Here is a 20177-nt window from a genome sequence, read left to right on the forward strand (position 1 = left end):
GAGGCTAAACACAGAAGGGACAGACAAACGGATTAAGTCGATTATATCGACCCCCAGTGCGTAATTGGTACTTAATTTATCGACCCCGAAAGGATGAAAGGCAAAGTCGACCTCGCCGGAATTCGAACTCAGAACGTAAAGACAGACGAAATACCTATTTCTTTACTACCCACAAGAGGCTAAACACAGAAGGGACAGACAAATGGATTAAGTCGATTACATCGATCCCCAGTGCGTAATTAGTACTTAATTTATCGACTCCGAAAGGATGAAAGGCAAAGTCGACCTCAGCGAAATTTGAACTCAGAACGCAGCGACAGACGAAATATGGCTACGCATTTCGCCCGGCGTGCCAACATGTCTGCTAGCTCGCCGCCTTAAACTATTTTGTCCGGTGTGCTAACGATTCTGCCAACTCGCCGCCTTTCCTTAATTTACGTGATAAAGTAATTGGTTGATCGTAATCAAAATTCAGAGTTGCATCGATACACCAAAATTGAAAGCAATATGAGCAAAATTAAAGTGGTGGGGGTTATTTTGCGAATGAAAAGACGAGATCCGAGAGCGATTGGGAGAGAGTTAACAGAAATTTATTGAAATTAGTGCGCTACCCGGAACTTTCATGAGCAGATAATATTTGATAGAACACCCTAGTCTACCGTTGTTCATGTTATTTTCGTTTAGACAGAAGTTCGGTGTCTTAAATTTGAAAAACTTGAGATTTATCATTATGTCTGAAGCAAGCAAACGAAAGGTTGTGTGATATTGCTTTTTTTGTTTTCTTAATTGTATTATATTTCTTTGATTGAGAAAATACATCTTAAAACGAAATAAAAGATGGAAAGACTTCCATTTGTAGCCCCACCGTAAAATTTGGAAGTCTTTCCGAAAAGATTTCGTTTTTAATAGGAAAGAAGTCCAAAAGAATTATATTGTCTTGGACAATCCTTCGATATTAGTCATTCACCCACACAACTTTCCCTCATGTCATAGATAAAGAGGTTTAAGAAACGGTGAATTACGTTGTCTCTTCACACCAACGCTCTAGACCAATACCGAAAGAACGCCTTTTATTGATTGTTATGTTTTATCTTATATGTTAAGTTTTAATTGATAAGGTCAAAGTTAAAACAAAGCGACTTTCCCATTTTTTTTATGTTTGTAAATTTGGCGTTGAACAAATTTTTTAAAATTGTTAGTAAATACGGAATTCTTTTGCTTTTGCAGTCTTTTTGTTTTCATAATGGTTATTGTGATTGAACTGAAAAAGAATTTGTAATAATTATATTAAGTTTCTCAATAACGAATTAGTAAACAATATAAATGGTAAATAAATTTTTAAAAAACATCAACATAGAACAATAGCACGTGCTTTGACAAGAGTTTTGTAGGAGTTGTCTTTCCCTGAAACGTTCATTTCAATTTAATTCTTATAATTAATCCGTTATCGGTATTTAATCTTATTTAATTTGTTCCTATATGGCTTTTAATTGTCCTCAAATCTCTCTCGATCATCCTGTTTGAAATGTAACCAGGAAAAGACAGGATGGTCATCGTCAGAAGGGTTTATTCGATCAAGCTTGACCTATCACTGAACAATAACAGATGACACATTGATTGTTCGATCAGCCAGCTAGAAATAGCAGCCAAATGTACCTCAAATCACTCGAGTTTTAATCGCTCTTCTACACACACGCACACTTAAAAAGGCTGTATATAGTCTTTATGGTTGGAAAGCCTTTGATCTTAGGTCTACTGAATCTGAGCTTACCTAGGGCTATATAACAATATGCTGGTCTGATGAGCCTGCGTGGTAACCCCTTTGTATTCACTTTCCCCGCCTCAAACAGCATCCAGAACTTTCAAATCAAACCCCATATAGATAAGAAAGAATTCTGATTTAAGCATGCCATGCAACCCCTCATAACCATTTTTATTTTATGGAACTTTCAGAAAATTTTTGCGAATTTGTGTTCACACGGGAATTCATACGGTTATACAACAAAAACAATAAAAAAATTTTTTGCATGATTTAAGAGCTATTTAACTGTTATTTTTAGCTCATCTCATACCCTCCTCGTTTGGGCGCACATGGTGGAGACGTAAACCACCCCATCTTTTTTAAAAGAAACCCACGTTTTCGGCTATGGAGAATCCGATTCTGAAAAAAAATTAAAATCGCAATTTTACACACCCACCTCCCCTCATTTATTCATTTTTTTCACTTTTTTCAGAAATTTCTTTTGGCGAAATACGTAGGAAAATAGGGAGATAGATCTTTTCCTTTTGAATGGCACTTTGTAACATAATTTCTAGGTAACTAAAAAGTTTTAAACTTCGTATACTGGTAGAATATGTTTATAAAACATCATTTTCTCTTGGCTTTATTGAGAAAATTCTATAGGTTGTAAGATATTTCGTCTTTAATTTCGAGCATTTCGGCAATTTTAACCAATCGCTGACGTCCATTTAGGTAAACAACAAACAGATTGGGTTTATTTACATTTGTGAAGAAAGAAAGATACCCTTCCTCCACCCCTAACCTTAAATCTAAAATAGATTGAAATGCAATAGATCGATACTAGGGTTATAATTATGGGTGACAATTTCATACGACACCGCTACGGAAAATGGGATTTTTTTCTAGCGGTGTCAACTGAAAATGTCACCCATAATTATGGCCCTAGTATTTCAATCTATTTTAGAGTTAGGGTTAGGGGTTGGGGAAGGGTATCTTTCTTTCTTCACAAATGTAAATAAGCCCAATCTGTTTCTTAAAGGAGGGACATATTCATTATGCACAGAATGTTGTTTACCTAAATGGACGTCAGCGATTGGTTAAAATTGCCGAAATGCTCGAAATTAAAGACGAAATATCTTACAACCTATAGAATTTTCTCAATAAAGCCAAGAGAAAATGATGTTTTATAAACATATTCTACCAGTATACGAAGTTTAAAACTTTTTAGTTACCTAGAAATCATGTTACAAAGTGCCATTCAAAAGGAAAAGATCCAGGGAGATTATGATTCTGAAAAAAATCGTTTGTAAAATTTCAATTTTTCAAAAAAATATTTGAAAATTATCCCAACCCCTTCCCCTCTCGATTCTACGGCCTTCAAGCAGGCTATCCACATGCTAGAAATAACAGCCAAATCTCACAGGAATTTGTTAGGCAAAAATAAAATAATGAAAGAAATATCTAAGCAATCTACTCACCTTTAAAGATGGGGAAGAGATGACTAGCAAGTGATAGAGAAATAGGAGTGGCTGGATGGGGGTGTGGTATATATGTGAGGGCATACATCATGTGCAGATAGGCATGTGAGAGAGTGGAGAAGCCTGCACTTTATATATATATATATATATATATATATATATATAAAGCTGAAGTTGTCTGTGTATGGCAGGTTTGGTAGCCTTCAACTAACACTATCTCCTCTGAGACCCTGCGGCGCAAGTTGACCAAAATTGAGAGTATGGTAGAAGGCTTGCTCTTCCCTCCGTACAAGAAAAAAGTTCAAATCGGACCATGTTTACACCAAAAATTATTTACATCAAAAAGGTGCTTTTTTTTCTATGAAAATCCCTGTTTTTACGATTTTTTGACTGCTTTGTCACCATTTTTCGGTGTATTTCAACCAGAAAAATGTTCACTTAAAGAGAATAACAAGCTACATAATGCAAAATTTTTACTTTTTAAAAATTCCAATTCTAAAGGGTCGAAACAAACCCGACCAACACCAGGCGATACTGCTAGTATATATATAGTTCAAATTTAAAGAAAACAAACACAAAGACAGGTGAAAGAACAACAAGCAGGTGTATTAGTTTAACGCTCGGGAAGAATGGAAAACTCTTTGACAGAAAAGATTAAGAGGACAGAGAGGGAGAAAACATTGTAATATATGAGAGGAGTTGGCTTCATTTAGCAAAATGATGGAGAAACGTAGCAGCTAATTCCTTTTAATCTTTACTAATCTGTTATAATAATTCCCTAACTGCACTGTTATAACTTAATCAAATGGTTAATGGTTATTTGCCTTTCTTTCTTTTTTCTTTTTCTTTTTACAGAGTTCAGATAATGCAGAAGCTGAAGTCAAGAAGCAGAAAACCGTAAGTATGATAGTTTTAACTATTTCTTAGAAAGGAGTTGTGGGGAGGGGAGTTCTTTGTTTTGTTTTCAGAAGGGGAAGGGCAGTGTACATGGCTTTTCTTTTCAGAGCGTTCAAGAATTGTGAGGAAAAGGAAAAGGAGAAGTTATCCTCAAATTAGAAATAATAGCTAAATGTCTTTCAAATCAACCTATTTAGGGGCTTCTTTGTTGGGTTGTGTTTCAAACTGTGGAGATAAACTGCTGTATTTGATTACATGTAAGAAGTACTTATTTTTTAAAAATATATCTCAAAAAACTCATCCTAGGACCTATATTAATTACTTTAAAGCACTAAAAGCTCTTTTTCTTGAATATATGCTGATGAAATTAGGGTGTTTCTGATTTGCCCATGCATCTGTTATACCATGAAATATGGTCATATAGATACCAGTAATATTTTAGAGTTAATTCCAATGAACTATATTCTCCAATATAAATGTTTCGCCCTATGTTATTCATAAGAATTTATTGTTGTAATTTGGCAAAAATCATTAAAGTGCAGTATTTAATTAGCCTTTCACATTCTGTTTATGTTATACTCCTTTATGTACCCTTAAAGCTATCATTCAACATTCAATAAAACAATTTCTGAGGTTGATATCATCATCATTATTATTCCCTGTCTGTATTCTGTGTTGGTGTGAATTGGATGATTTGACAGGATCCTACATGTCAGAGGATTGTGTTGAGTTCCAGTGTCCGTTTTGGCCTGGTTTCTAGGGTTGGGTGCCTTTCCTAATGCAAACCACTTTATAGAGTGTTTTTGATGCTTTTACATGTCACCAGCACTGGTGAGGTCACTAAGTGGCTTGCAAGAGAAGACCACTTGTTTGAGGGAGGTGGCTTTGTACCAGATGTTGAGAGGAAAGAGCATGCTAGAAGGATCGGAACAGTTGTCTTGCTGTAGAGGAAATACATGGCTTCCCCTGCTGGAAAAGGATAAAAGAAGATGGCAGTAATCAGGTGTGAAGATATATGTCCAAGGTAACAAGTGGGTGAATATGAATGTGGGGAGGATAGGGACAGAGGAAAGGTGGGGGGAATAGGGAGAGCAACAGATGAGTTGAGGAAGAGAATAGATGATGCAATGAACAGCAAACAGGGATGATTGACTAAAACCTTTGATGATGATAATGATGATATCTTGCATGGCTGCAGTCCAAAGACTAAAGAACTACAAATGGTGATCTCAAGCTCAGCAATATCTTTCAGCATTTTAAAACCAGAATAGTTTGTGACAGTATACAGTAAGCACATTAGACAATGTGTGTTGAGATCAGTAGATAAAGAACGGTAAGGTTATTTGATTGTGTATGTTGTCATTAATCATTTCACTTGTAGATTTATGAAATTTGTAAAATTGCTGTTGTTGATTCTTTCAAAAGGATGCTGAGAAACAAGAAGGTTCTGCAGATAAAGATGGCAAGACTCACAACCTAAAAGTTATATCCTGGAATATTAATGGAATTCGAGCTTTCTTGGGTGTGAGTACAATAATGTGAAATCATTTATATATTACTAGCACTATGACCCGGCAACGCCGGGTCATAGTGCTAGTGCATGCATATACAGCTGCGTGTGTGTGCACATAGACACAAGTACTGTCCAAATCTCCAACCAGTCACATACAGCTAGCTGACATTCAATTGGCATATCAAGTTTCGGGCATTTTGATTGAGTTTTGGATAGAAAATTCACAAAAAAGTCACTTCTATTGATTTTTTAATGGCTTTGCAGGGTGACTGGGGAAATGTAAAGATGTGCACAACCACCCTTGGACGGTTTTGAATGACCATAGAAAGTGCGAGCCCTCTAACTGAAAAATTGTGGATTTGTATAAAGGATACACGCGCAGACATTTTGCCATTTATATGTAGAGAGATTTCTATTCACTTTTCATCAGAGAGTTTAAGTAACACCTAATTTGAAAATTATGATGACTTTGTTCAGTCAAGAACACACATAAATAGTAAAGAGGGCAAAACTGCACCGTCCACATATGACACCTAGCTTCATTCTATGCCTGAGAATTCTGCTACTAAGAACAAGAATGGTTAAGAAGATATCTGAATTTGCTACCTGCTGAATATTTGCAATACAAACACAGATGTAGTTAAGAAGCTCACTTCAGAACCACATGGTTTCAGGTTCAATCCCACTGTGCAGAATCTTGGCCAAGTTCCTCCTACTATAGCCTCAGGTTGCCCAAAGTCTTGTGATTAAATTTACTAGATGGAAACTAAATGAAGCTCATGTATTTATATTCATTTTGCCTTGTCTTTGACATCATGCACTTCTTGCAAACAAATGTCCCCATTTTGGAACTGGTTCCTCACACTTGCAGTATTTCATGAAACATGTCTAGCTATTTCACCAGTTGCACCAACATCTATTTTTGTGAGTTCCTTGGCTTTGTGGATAAGAAGTTTGCTTCCACATTTAATATCCCTGTGTGGCACATTGGGCAAAAGTCTTCTGCATCAGGCGCAGTCCTACCAAACACTTGTGTGTGAATTTGGTGGATGGAAACTGAGAGGAGCCTGTCATGTGTATGAGTTGGTGCCTCCTCGTCCTAATATCACGTGATTGTGGCAAGCATCACTGTCATCCAAGCAGAATCCAATCTTCCCTATGAACATGCCCAACCAAGGGGAAATATTAATTTACTACAAAACAGTCGAGAGATGGCAACAGAAGGTTTATCTGGCTGTAGAAAATTCTGCCTCAGCAAATTCCAGCAAATGTTAATTGAGAGGAAATAAATGTAGAACTAATTAAAGAAAAAAAAAATGACTATTTAACATAATTTCCTTGATATTGTAAATTTTATATTTTTATAATTATAGAAAAATGGATTTGACTATTTCAAGAGAGAGGACCCAGATATATTTTGTCTTCAAGAAACAAAATGCCCTGAATCCCAAGTCCCCGAAGGTTGTAAAATCAAAGGTTACCATAATTACTGGTACAGTGCTGAGACTGATGGTTATGCAGGATGTTGTTTGTATAGCAAGAAAGAACCGATCTCTGTCACCAAAGGAATTGGTAAAGTTCAGTTAATTTCTTTAATCTTTCATGTCTTCTTTTATGCGCATTATATCTACTTGTTAATAGTGTGTCTTCATCATCATCATCATTTTAATGTCCACTTTTCTGTGCTTACATGGGTTAATCGGAATTTAAGGCAGATTTTCAATGGCCAGATGTCCTTCCTGTTGCTAATCTCACCTGTTTCCAATTAAGGTAATATGTCTTCAGTTGTGGAAGCAAGATCTAGAATTGAAGAGCCTTAAAATTAACCTAGCAAAAACCAAAGTCTTAGTAAGGAGGAAAGCAGACAAATCACAAATCCCCTGAGGTAGATGTTACTGCTTGATCTGTAGGAAAGGCATTATGGGAAATGCCATAAAATGTACCCAGTGTAAGCTATGGACACATAAGAGATCCAGCAATATCAGAGGAAGGTTAACAGGGAAACTAGTTTTTGTGTGTGGAAGGTGTACCGGTACAATTAACACTAAAAATGTACAGATTATAGACTCCATCAAATGCCTGGGGAAAAAACTAGTTGTTCATATCTTCCAATACATAGGTGACCAAGTCAGTAGTGGGGGTGGATGCTCAGAGAGCGTAGCTGCTAGAATAAGAATAGGTTGGGAAAAGTTTAGAAGGCTCTTACCGCTGTTGACAATAAAGAGCCTCTCCCTTAGAGTGAAAGGCAGATTGTATGATGCCTGTGTTGCGAACAGCCATGCTACATGGTAGTGAAACATGGGCTATGACTGCCGAGGCCTTGTGTAGGCTTGAAAGAAATGAAGCTAGTATGCTTTGCTTGATGTGCAATGTCAGTGTGCCTGCACGACAGAGTGTAAATGTCTTGAGAGAAAAGTTGGGCATAAGATGTGGTGTGCAAGTGATGACCTTGCATGGATTGTTAAGAAATGCCGATCTCTACCAGAGAAAGGAAACTGTGGAAGGAAGACAAGGAACAAAGTGTTGAAGTATGATCTTCAAACGTTGGGCCTTGTGGAGGCAATGACTAGTGACCGAGACCTATGACGATATGCTTGACAAGACCCGTCAAGCCAAGTAAAATCATAGTTATGGCTGTTGTTGGTAACACATAACTGGCACCCATGCCAGTGGCTCATATAAAGCACCTTTTGAGTGTTGGGCCTCACGGAGGCAATGACAAATGATTGAGACCTTTGGCAATATGCTGTGCTTGAGAAGAAAGATCCATCAAGCCAATGAGGTCGATGCCAGTGTAGCATAAGTAGCACCTTTCAAGCGCTGGGCCTCATGGAGGCAATGGCAAATGACAGGTGAAATCATAGTTGTGGCAGATACTGGTGTCATGCCAGTGGCATGTAAAAGCACCCATTACACTCTCAGAATAGTTGGCGTTAGGAAGCATCCAGCTATAGAAGACATGCCAAATCAGACGGGGGTCTGAAGCAGCCCCTCAGCTTACCAGCCCTGGTCAAACCATCAAACCCATGCCAGCATGGACAAATGTATGCTAAATGATGATGATGATGGTGGTCAGATGTTTTCACTGATTGAAAATGAAGGTCACCACTTTCAGGATGGTGGCACTTGTTTCCAACTGTCATGCAGTGTCAAGACAAAGAGACACGAACACACACACACACACATATATGTAATACAACAGGTTTCCTTCAGTTTCCCTCTGCGAAATCCACTCACAAGGTTTACATCAGCCTGAGACTATAGTAGAAGACACTTTCCACAGGTGCCACATAGTTGGACTGAAATCGAAACCATCTGGTTGGGAAGTAAAATTTCCAATGGCACAATGCATGGCTGTGTAGTTAAGTTTACTTCCCAACCTTTTATGTCTTTTACAGTAGCTTCAGCCTGACTACAAAAGCCTTGTGAATGGGTATGGTTGACAGAAATTGAAACAAGCCCATCACCCACCCACACACACACACACACACTTGTATGTATATGTCTAGGAGAAGTATTTGTGTATCCTTATCTTAGCATCATTATACATTGCTTAGAGTCAGTTTAATTGAGGATGCCATTACACCTCCTCTGACCATCTCCCCATCATTCTTTGTATCACTCATGGATTCAGTTTCCAACATACTTTTCATTTACCATTACCACTCAGATCATAATGTAATCCTTGTATTGTCCTTTTTCATGCCCTGATGATCTTCCACCCAAGGTATTTTGAAATGCAAGCTTATATATCTATATATGTTTTGTAATTTAAATTGGATGCGAAATGAAACAGTTGTAGGTGAAGATGTTAATTAATTAATTTGTTTCCATTGAATCTCTCTGTTTTCAAACCTAATAATTACATGCACGCACACACGTATAAATGATTCATGCTGTTTCTTTTTAGCTCTAGTTTTCAAATCTAGAAGACATAAATTTCGGTCATGCCAAAATGCTTGTTTATCAACAGCAACATTTTCATATCTTGTGAGAGCTAGATGAAAATAATCACAAATTTGAGTGTCTTTATGAAAAATAAAGAGAAAGTACTTGTAGCAAATGTGAGCCCACAAACCATACAGATGCTCCATAACACACATAGTAAACTATATTACTTCGTCCAAGAGAGTCTGTACACTAGGACTTTTGTTATTTCAGGAATTGAGAAACATGACAAAGAAGGAAGAGTTATCACTGCCGAGTTTGAAAAGTTCTATGTTGTCACAACCTGTGAGTAACGTTTACAGCTAACTTTTAATTGTTTAAATGTTATCCTTGCACGAGAGACAACAGCTATGTGAGTTGCTTTGGAATTTTTTGTGTGTTTTTTCTATGATAGAAACACTCATTTTAAACTGTTCATATCTAAATTAAAACTTAGTGTCAGCAGCCAGCTCAATATACATTAATAAATGAAACAAAGTGGTTATATTAAATATTTCTTCCATATTCTTTATGGTTTTCAAAACTAATTAAAACAGGGAAAATACAGACTAACAAAGAAAGTAAGCTTCATATTTGCCATTTTCATTAGTGAACACACCAGGAATAGATTCTCTTAAATGCCAAGATGGCTCACTTGAAGTAGTTGATAGCTTTTGTTAGCTAGATGTAATTGACAAACAAGGTAGTTTGTTTCAAAAGTATAGCAGCCTGGCTAAGAACAGGTTGGGAAAAGTTCAGGGAACTTCTACTATTGCTGGCAACGAAGGTCTTTTTCTTCAGAGTAAAGGACAGATTGTATGATGCTTGTGTTAGGAATATGATGTTGCACGGCAATAAGACGACCTTTAAATGCAGAGGACTTTAGAAAACTGGAAAGAAATAAAACCAGCATGCTCTAATGGATTTACAATGTAAGTGTGCATGGACAACAAACTACAAATATGTGGAGGAAAAAATTGGGCATAAGAGGCATCAGATGTAGTACATAAGAAGGAAGACTGTGCTGGTATGGGCATGTGATGCACATGGATGAGGGCAGCTGTAGAAAGAAGTGCTTCTTCTCATTTTAAATGGACAGAGCTTGCAAAAAAGAGAAAACCAGGAAGTAGTGATTGCTGATCTTGATTGTCACATATGTGCAGTAAAATCTTGGTTTCTCATCCTTGTATAGCTTATAGGAATTTTGTACAAATTATATCCATGCCAGTGGCACGTAGGGCCTCACAGAGGAAATGACAAAGACTGAGACTTCTCAGATATGCTGTGACTGTGAAGACCCGACAAATGAAGTGAGTTCATGGCTCGCAGGACGACCTGCTGTGCTAACCTTGGATCGTAGAGTGACCCGCTGTTCTTGAGGAGACCAAAATGAAAATCAAATGGAAATTGTAGTTAAGATACTCATGCCGGTGACACGTTAAAAGCACCGTCCAAACGAGGCAGATGCCAGCGCCACCTGACTGGCGTCCGTGTCAGTGACATGTAAAAGCACCAACCGATTGTGGCTGTTTGCCAGCCTGCTCTGGCCCCACTACACTCAGAGTGGTTGGCGTTAGGAAGGGCATCCACTGCCAAACCAGACTGGAGCCTGGTACAGCCTCCATGGCTTACCAAACCCCGGTTGAACCGTCCAACCCATGCTAGCATGGAAAACGGACGTTAAATGATGATGATGATGACTTACTCTATTGGTCTCTCTGGCCGAACTGCTAAGTCACAGGGACAGTTCGACCGGGGTCTGGGAAGCCAGGAGGCTGCACCATGCACCAGTCTGATCTGGCAGTGTTTCTACAGCTAGATGCCCTTCCTAACGCCAACCACTCCATGAGTGTAGTGGGTGCTTTTTACGTGCCACCGGCACAGGTGCCAGGGGAGGCTGGCAGTGGCCCACGATTGGTTGGTGCTTTTTACGTGCCACTGGCACAGAAGCCAGTCAAGGCAGCACTGGCATCAGCCACGTTCAAATGGTCCTTTTTATGGTAATAAGTAGGAAATTACATCCAAAGTAAATGGATATTTTGATGTTGAACTGTAGCAGATGTGGGACATTCATTTTATTGAAACCACAAATAATGTTAGATTAAAGATTAAATGGATTAAATTTTAAAAGATTTGGAATTTTTACCTTTATTTTTCCTTCTCTTTTCTACAGATATTCCTAATGCTGGCAAGAAATTAGTCCGATTGGATTACAGAATCAAAGAATGGGATGTGGATTTCTTAGACTATCTTGTCAAGTTAGATGAAAAGAAACCTGTCATATTATGTGGAGATCTGAATGTTTCACATCTTGAAATAGGTAAGTGTTCTGGGTTTTTTTTTATCTGTTTCTGTGTTAAGGTTTATGTTTTGTATGTTGCATTGTTCAAGGCAGGCTAAGAACTGAGGTCTTTTAGACTCCTAACCCTTTGCCATTCAGATTCTTCTGTCAAATGAAAAGCTTATTTATTCACAATATTTTGAATTAATCGTGCATTATCTCTTAGTTTTGAGATTTTGTTTATTTTTAGAATGACATTGTAGGGTAGGCACGAGTGGCCAGATCTGGCCAGTTTGAACCCAAAACTTGTTTTGAACATACATAAAACAAATAGAATATTTGAAACGTATTTTGAAAGTAAGACAAAAGTTCACTTTGCAGCCACATGTCTCTATATATATATTGATGTTTATATATCCAATATGTATTTACATATGTAGCTATATACAAATATACAGCAGCTACATGTATACACACACACATCATCATCATCATCGTTTAACATCCATTTTCTGTGCTAGTATGGGTTGGACAAGAAATCATTGTCAGCAGTGGGATATATAACATTGTCTATACCTACACATGCATACACTTTTTTATGAGAAATAAAATCTTCCTTGTTGAATTCATTCCAGATCTAAAAAATCCAAAGAATAATAAGAAAAATGCTGGATTTACTCAAGAAGAAAGAGATGGATTTAGTAAGATGTTGGATAAAGGATTTGTTGATTCATTTCGACACCTGTACCCCAAGAAAACAGATGTTTTTACCTTCTGGACATACATGATGAATGCTAGAGCTAAAAATGTTGGATGGTAAGTTTTATTGTGAATTTAATTAGATATAGGCACACACGTGGCTGGGTGGTTAAGGAGCTTGCTTGACAGCTATGTGGCCTTGGGTTCAGTCTCAATGCACATTAGTGCGTCAAGCTGACCAAAGCCTTGTGAGTGGATTTGGTAGATGGTAGTTGAAAGAAGCTCATTACATATGTATGTGTGTGTGTGTGTGTGTGTTTTTGTATGTCTCCCACCACAATTTAACAATTGATGCTGATTTGATTACATCCCTGTGACTTAGCAGTTCAGCCAGAGAGACCAATAGAGTAAGTCATCATCATCATCATTTAACGTCCGTTTTCCATGCTAGCATGGGTTGGATGGTTCGACCGGGGTCTGGTAAGCCATGGAGGCTGCACCAGGCTCCAGTCTGGTTTGGCAGTGGATGCCCTTCCTAACGCCAACCACTCCGTGAGTGTAGTGGGTGTCTTTTACATGCCACCAGCACAGGGGCCAGAGCAGGCTGGCAAACAGCCACAATCGGTTGGTGCTTTTACGTGCCACTGACACGGACGCCAGTCAGGCGGCGCTGGCATCTGCTACATTTGGATGGTGCTTTTTACATGTCACCGGCACAGGTGTCTTAACTACAATTTCCATTTGAATTTTTATTTTGATATTGATGTACTTGACTCAACAGGTCTCCTCAAGAACAGCGGGTCACTCTACGATCCAAGTATGAGGCTTAAAAAATAAGTACTGGAGTCAGTTTGTTTGATTAACCTCATTGGTGCCCCAGTATGACTCCAGTCCCAGAGTCTCTGTGTATGTATGCAGAAGTTCTCTGTTTCTCAACTGTGTGGCGTGGGGTCCAGTCCCACTTCTAGGCACCTTAAGCATGTGTCTTCTACTTGTGCCTTAGACTGACCAATTTTCATGATGTGATTGCTTAGTTTTAGAATGACGGTGCAGGGTAGGTGTGAGAGGCTGGATCTGGCTTGTTTGAACATAAAACATGTAGAATAACAGGGTTGGATATAGCCAATTAAAGTATTAAATTTATGCTAAAACTAAACAATTGAGTGACAGAAAGATATGTTAACAATATGGTGTTGATGTTCACAACAATAATGTTGTTTCTTTTTCTTCTCCTTAGGCGTCTGGATTACTTTGTCATTTCTAAGAGACTGGTAGATAATCTCACTGATAGTTTGATTCACAAGGATGAAATGGGGAGTGACCATTGCCCAATTGTTTTGCTCATGAACATGTAACTTGTCAACTTATATTAGAACCTTCTAAGCATAGACTACATTCTGTAATGTATCCATATCTTTTCTGGAGGGGCATTTTGTTGGGGATTTTTTTATGTTTTTGAACTGTAACTCTCATGTAACATTCCTTTCATGGCAAAGCTCATAATGGGGGAAAAAACACATTTTCTGTATTAAATTTTCATCAGGGTTTTTTTATTTTCTTATTTCAATAAAGACATTTTTCATCTCAGTGTTTGAGTTTTTATTGCTTGTTTGGTTGAATACATTCGTCACATTCATGGAATTGGTACAAATAGTAGAGAACCAGATTACATGCTTATAATGGTGAGTAAAATATTCTGCAGATAAGTGGAGGGATGAAACTTTTATTTATGTAAGACAATTTTTCACCTGACTTATGGTGAAGGTTAAATTTGCTTATATTTATAGCCAAAGTAATGTCTAACAAATTAGCTATTGTAAAAAATAAAGCCTATTTTACTAAAGAGTTTTATGTGACCTTTCTTAAATATATCTAGTTTATGCCCACTAAATTCCATGAAACTAGTTCATCACCTCTATAAATCCATACTCTTATTGTAAGAAATCTTTTGTGTAAAAAATTTGGGATAAAAATTCTTTTGACAAACGAATCCCATCATATGCTCCACAAAGAAACATCAAATAACGTATTTGTGTTTGTTTTGTTGTTTTAGAAAAGATTTGTTCTTTTAGTGGAGAGGGATTACCTAGAGGTATTAATTAAAATAAATTAATAAAATAATTATTCTTTACATAAATAATTATACTGATATCGGATACGCAGATTCATACGATGATACTTGTGGATACAAAAGCTTTGAGAAGAATGTGTTACAAGGAGAAACGCTTAGAAACTTGCATAAACTGTTGAACCTCACAGGCAACTATGTTATGTTTCTGATCTCTATTCCTGACAAATTTTCCTTTAAATTATTTTCCTTCTACCTTAAAATGCCCCCACTGTTATACCAAGATTCCATTTAGACAAATAAATTTTAATTCATTTTAATATTCCGCTGGCAACTCTTGAACCAATCTAGATAAGTATTGTAAATGAGAGGCGTTTGGCAAGTTTAACAGAAACATGAAGTATTTCAACAAGTATTTTCCACTTAGAAATTCAATAGAATACTGTTCCATCATTTGTTTGGATTTAAAAAATTTTTTTTTATGGCTTAGATAAGATTAATCTCACGATGCTGAAGCCCATGAGAGAAATGACAAAGAATCAAAGACTTTATTGGAGACGACCTGCTCCAACTTATGCAAACATGAAAAATATGAGGGACATAGAAACGACGGTGGTGGCGGTGTGAAAGTGATGATGATGATAATATGAAGTTTAATAGTTCGAAATAGATCCGCATTGCCCGTTGTCTTCCTACAATATAATTTTGCAACATTACCGCTTGATTGTTTTAAAATTATCTCCCTTCTTTAAGCAGTACAAATTACCGCTAGGTTTTTGTTTTCTCTTTCCAACTAAAATAAACACTTCCATTAAGAAATTTTTTTTTTGCATGGCATTAAATCACCGTCCTTTAATACTCCCAAATCATGACATCTGAGTTATTTCCCTTCGCTCATTTTAACTTAGGAGATCTGCATTTGGAAATGAAGATATGCAGACCGATAGATGGATGGATGGACGTGTGCCCGCGTGCAGCCGAGAGAACTAATAAATCAGTTCTCGAACATAAAAACTTTATAGTAATCATTAAACCCCAGTTTCACAATTATTTCTAAGTCATTCTCTCCATTTGAAATGCAGTAAAATAATTACTGATCCGTTAAATACTACTAACGATGATATAGTTCGCGAAACGCATGCTAAAATATTTTACTGGTGTCTATAGATGGTAAATATATTCGTTTAACCAAGTTATGTAGAATAAATGCCAAAGTATAATTACTTAAATCACTTAGGTGTGTATTTAAGAGAGCCACCCGGAACTTTCATTAGCAGATAATACTTGATAGGACACCCTTAGTCCACATTCGTTAATGTTATTTTCATGTAGATGGAAGTCCTGTACCTTATATCTTAAAAACGTAAGCTTAAAATATATCATTATGTCTGCAGCGAACAAACGAAATGTTTTGTGATATTGCCTTTTTTTTTCTTTAATTGTATTATGTTTCTCTGGTAAAAAAAAAAATAAAAAAGAGTTTGAAAGAAAAACAAAAATCTATATCCTTGGGCAATCCTTTGATATTGGTACACGGCGTCATTCACTCACAAAACCTTCCCTCATGACATAAAGAGACTAAGCTGGAAAACTGTCAATGATGTCGCCTCACACCGACACTCTCTATTTGTTTGTTTGTAAATATGGCGGAGAACAAATTGCTAAAAATTGTTAGTAAATTCACAATTTGGTAATTCATTTCTTTACTACCCACAAGGGGCTATATACAAAGGGATTAAGTCGATTATATCGACTCCAGTGCGTAACTGGTAATTATTTAATCAACCCCGAAAGGCAAAGTCGACCTCAGCGGAATTTGAACTCAGAACGTAGCGGCAGGCGAAATACCTATTTCTTTACTAAACACATAGGGGACAGACAAACGGATTAAGTCGATTACATCGACCCCAGTGCGTAACTGGTACTTAATTTATCGACCCCGAAAGGATGAAAGGCAAAGTCGACTTCGGCGGAATTTGAACTCAGAACGTAACGGCAGACGAAATACGGCTACGCATTTCGTCCGGCGTGCTAACGTTTCTGCCAGCTCGCCGCCTTTTTTTAGAATTTGGTAATTGTTCTGTTTACGGGCGTAAAAAAAAAACTTAATAAAATTTAAGAGGGAAATAACTCATAAAAGAAGCAAAGGGAAGTAAGTCATTTTATTTTTAATCATATTGCTTAAGCAGCTGATACAGCATCTAAAGAGTGAACAAATATTTTATTCTTCTCCACTGAATGACACCATATAAATTCGTGCAAATACGAAACGAACAAAGCCTCTGAAGTGCCGAATTGACGGCGTGACTTGCGCTTAACACGCATCCATATATTTCCGATATTTTCTTCATGTACACTCACCTCGCAAGTGTATGCGCCACCATTTAAAATTCGGATCTTTTCACTTTGACCGGCAAATTTTTAAAATAATTTCTTTGTAACTAAACACTTTTAAACTTCGTATACTGGTAGAATGTGTCATATAAAACATCTTTTTCTCTTGGCTTTCTTGAGAAGATTCTGTAGTTTGTAAGCTATTTGTCGTTAAATTTCTTGCATTTCGGCGATTTCAACCAATCGATGATGTCTATTGAGGTGAATACAATTTCTGCTGTTGTTTATCAACAACTTCCTGCGGTCTCTATTTAGTTTGTCACTGTTATTTATGACATATTTCATATCAGTCACGTTCGTATGAATAAAAGATTGTGGGGTGGAGGTGGGTTTCTTTTTTCTTCAGAAAAGTAAATAAACCCACGTGGGTTTATAAGTGACAGCTACACAGCCGGAAGTTTTTTGACAGTAAGATATACGACATCAGAGTTTGTACCTGATCCCAAAGTTTTAAGGACATCATCAATGTGGCATAAGAGCTGTGTTAGACAGTCCCTGCTGCAGTGAAAGCCATGCTGGTTTGAATTTAGGAGATTCTGGGTCTCCAGGAAGCCAGCTATCCTTCATCTCACCACCTTTTCAAACACTTTAATGATATGGGAGATGAGTCAGATTGGGCAATAGTTGACTGCAAGGGATCTGTTTCCCTGTTTGAAAACCAGGATAAGAGCTGTTTCAGTATATAACCTGAGTCTAAAGAATTTATCCAGAGGTTGGTCTGAGGGACTGCAAGTAGGTGTCTACATTCCTTCTGGAGACTAGTGGGGGAATTATTAGGGCCTAGAGCAGAATAATATTTGATATCACTTATTGCTGCTATGATGTCTGAAGCGTTAAAGGTTATGTCCGAGGTGGATCAAACTTATGATAAACAATCCCCTTGTAGTCGAATAAAACGGTCAACCTTCCCTTTACTTCGACTCATTCGTGCTTTCTTTGGTTTTGGAGGGGGTGGGGTCTTCCACTGCGAAACTGAGCCTTTGTTTTGGGGTCATAGCCATAGACCCACAATTCATCACCCATTGACTGTTTTCGTCGTTCTCAACGCAATCAATATCTTGTGCGACTGAAATTCGAGTGTCTTTTTGGTCAGCTGAAAGCAATTTTGGCACAAAATTTGCAGACATGCGTCGCATATCCAAATCTCCAGAGATAATGGACTGAACTGATCTGTATCTAAGTTGCACATTTTCTGATAACTCATGGATGGGGATTCAACAATTTTCCCTCAGCTGCACGAACATCTGTGATGTTTTTTCTCGGTTCTACTGGTTGCAGGTCTCCCAGAACGTTTTCATTGCTATCAATATTTTTTCAGCCATCTTGGAAACCTCTGAACCACTCATACACTTAGTGTGTGGTTCATACACTCCTCTTTATATACTTTCTGCAACTTTGCGTTGACCTCTGAGCAGGTATTGCCAAGCTTTTGGCAAAATTTGATGCAGATTCTCTGCTCAACTTTCTCTGTCATGGTCAATGCAATGATCACATGCTACACACATCCCTTCCAAGCACTGTTGTAAACAGTCGAAGTGAGCTAGAATGTTAAAAATTGGTACACGTGCACAGCAGAGTTCAAAGTCAATCTGTGCCAAGTGGCTTCACTCTGCCTGCCTTAGCTTCATTACTATGGCAACAGCCCAGATATTTATTAATCACACCACGTATATGTGTGTGTGTGTATGTATGTGTATATATATATATATATAATATATATATATATATATATATATATATATATATAGTTAATAAAAAAAAGAGCAGTAATTGTTACAACAAAATGAAGCAGTTATGTAGACAGGTATGTTGGGACCTACCTTTTGGAAACTGTTTATCATTACTAATACACTTTAGGCTCAATGGCTGTAAGGTTATGGAGATGGGCTATGGACCACTTTGTCTTGAGTGCAAATCATCTTTTAACTAGGTTTTCAATGACTTAGTCAGAAGAGTAGTGACAGCATCTCTGAGACTAAGTGGAGATGATCCCTAGAGCAGAAACCTAAACTGAATGCTTACAAGAGTGGACTCAGCTAAAGGCACCCAAGTGCCAAGTTGGAGGAAATGGGTGAGATGGCAGCGGTGGCGGTGGTGCAGTGTCACCGCCATTGCTGCTGCTGCTGCTTGTTTGTTTGTTTGTTTGTTTGTTGGGCGAAGCTGTCTTCGTCTCATTAGTGGGAGAAGTCCGAAATGTGGTCCTTTGCAATTCGTAAGACCCGCAGAAGAGAAAGCAGGTCAACCCCTGACACCGAGAGCATCGACAGATGGATGAATGTGCATCCAGGTTCAGCGGTTGCATAGGAAGTTGGGGACAAGAAGCAGGAAGAAAGAGTGAGAGAAAGTTGGAGCGAAAGAGTACAACAGGAGTCGCCACCACCCCCTGCCGGAGCTTCGTGGAGCTTTAGGTGTTTTCGCTCAATAAACACACACAACGTGCGGTCTGGGAATCGAAACCGCGAGTCCGCTGCCCTAACCACTGGGCCATTGCGCCTCCACTTGGTTGTTGCTGCTGTTGTTGTTAAACCAGAAAATAAGTTAAATCTACCAACCAAGGTCATGAACCATCCCTCTGACAGGCTATCACACAGTTTCTGTTTACCAAATTTAAATTGCAGGATTACAGTAGAAAACACTTGTCTAAGGCACTGCACAATCAGATAAAACCTGAAACCATTTAGCTATAAAGCCAAATTCTTACACAGCAGCCATACATGCACTTTTTTTCTAACTGAACTAGAAAAGTGGACTTGTATTCATATTTCACAGTTAAGTGGATCTGAATTGCACAGATTCCTTCAGTTCTTCTAAGCATGAAAATCCTAGATACTCAGCAAGAAGTCTTTTCCTGTAGTTTTTTTCACATTGTTTCTATTTTACAGAATACTCAGATGCCATATTCATAAGTTTATGTACAGGCGTGTGCGGACGCACCCACACACACAAAGAGGAAGAGAGGAAAGAAGCAGAGGTACAATGAATAGCTTATAACCATATGAACAACACATCACAGTTTACATAAAACTGCTGGAACAACTTGCATATTTGTGCTACTTTGATAACTGTTGATACTCTAACATGCCAACTTCACAAGGAATTAACCTATTTGGTCTTCTGAAAAATAGGTTAGGGTTAAAACATTTTTTATTACTAGCTGAAATATTAATTCACCATAACTT

The 20177-nt window shown here is 37.8% G+C and overlaps 1 protein-coding gene across 1 annotated transcript; it reads left to right on the forward strand.

Moving 5' to 3' along the window:
- Nucleotides 1-600: 600 nt before the first annotated feature.
- LOC115215723 (exodeoxyribonuclease) lies at nt 601-14124 on the forward strand. Its single transcript, XM_029785014.2, has 8 exons — nt 601-754; nt 4075-4116; nt 5542-5640; nt 7003-7201; nt 9791-9862; nt 11730-11876; nt 12473-12653; nt 13774-14124. Exons 1-8 carry the CDS (start codon nt 668-670, stop codon nt 13889-13891), a joined length of 945 nt encoding a protein of 314 aa, XP_029640874.1. The 5' UTR covers nt 601-667; the 3' UTR covers nt 13892-14124.
- The last annotated feature ends 6053 nt before the right edge of the window (nt 14125-20177 follow it).

The sequence above is a fragment of the Octopus sinensis genome, linkage group LG9 (genome assembly GCF_006345805.1).
Source record: "Octopus sinensis linkage group LG9, ASM634580v1, whole genome shotgun sequence".
Taxonomy (NCBI): Eukaryota; Metazoa; Mollusca; class Cephalopoda; order Octopoda; family Octopodidae; genus Octopus; species Octopus sinensis.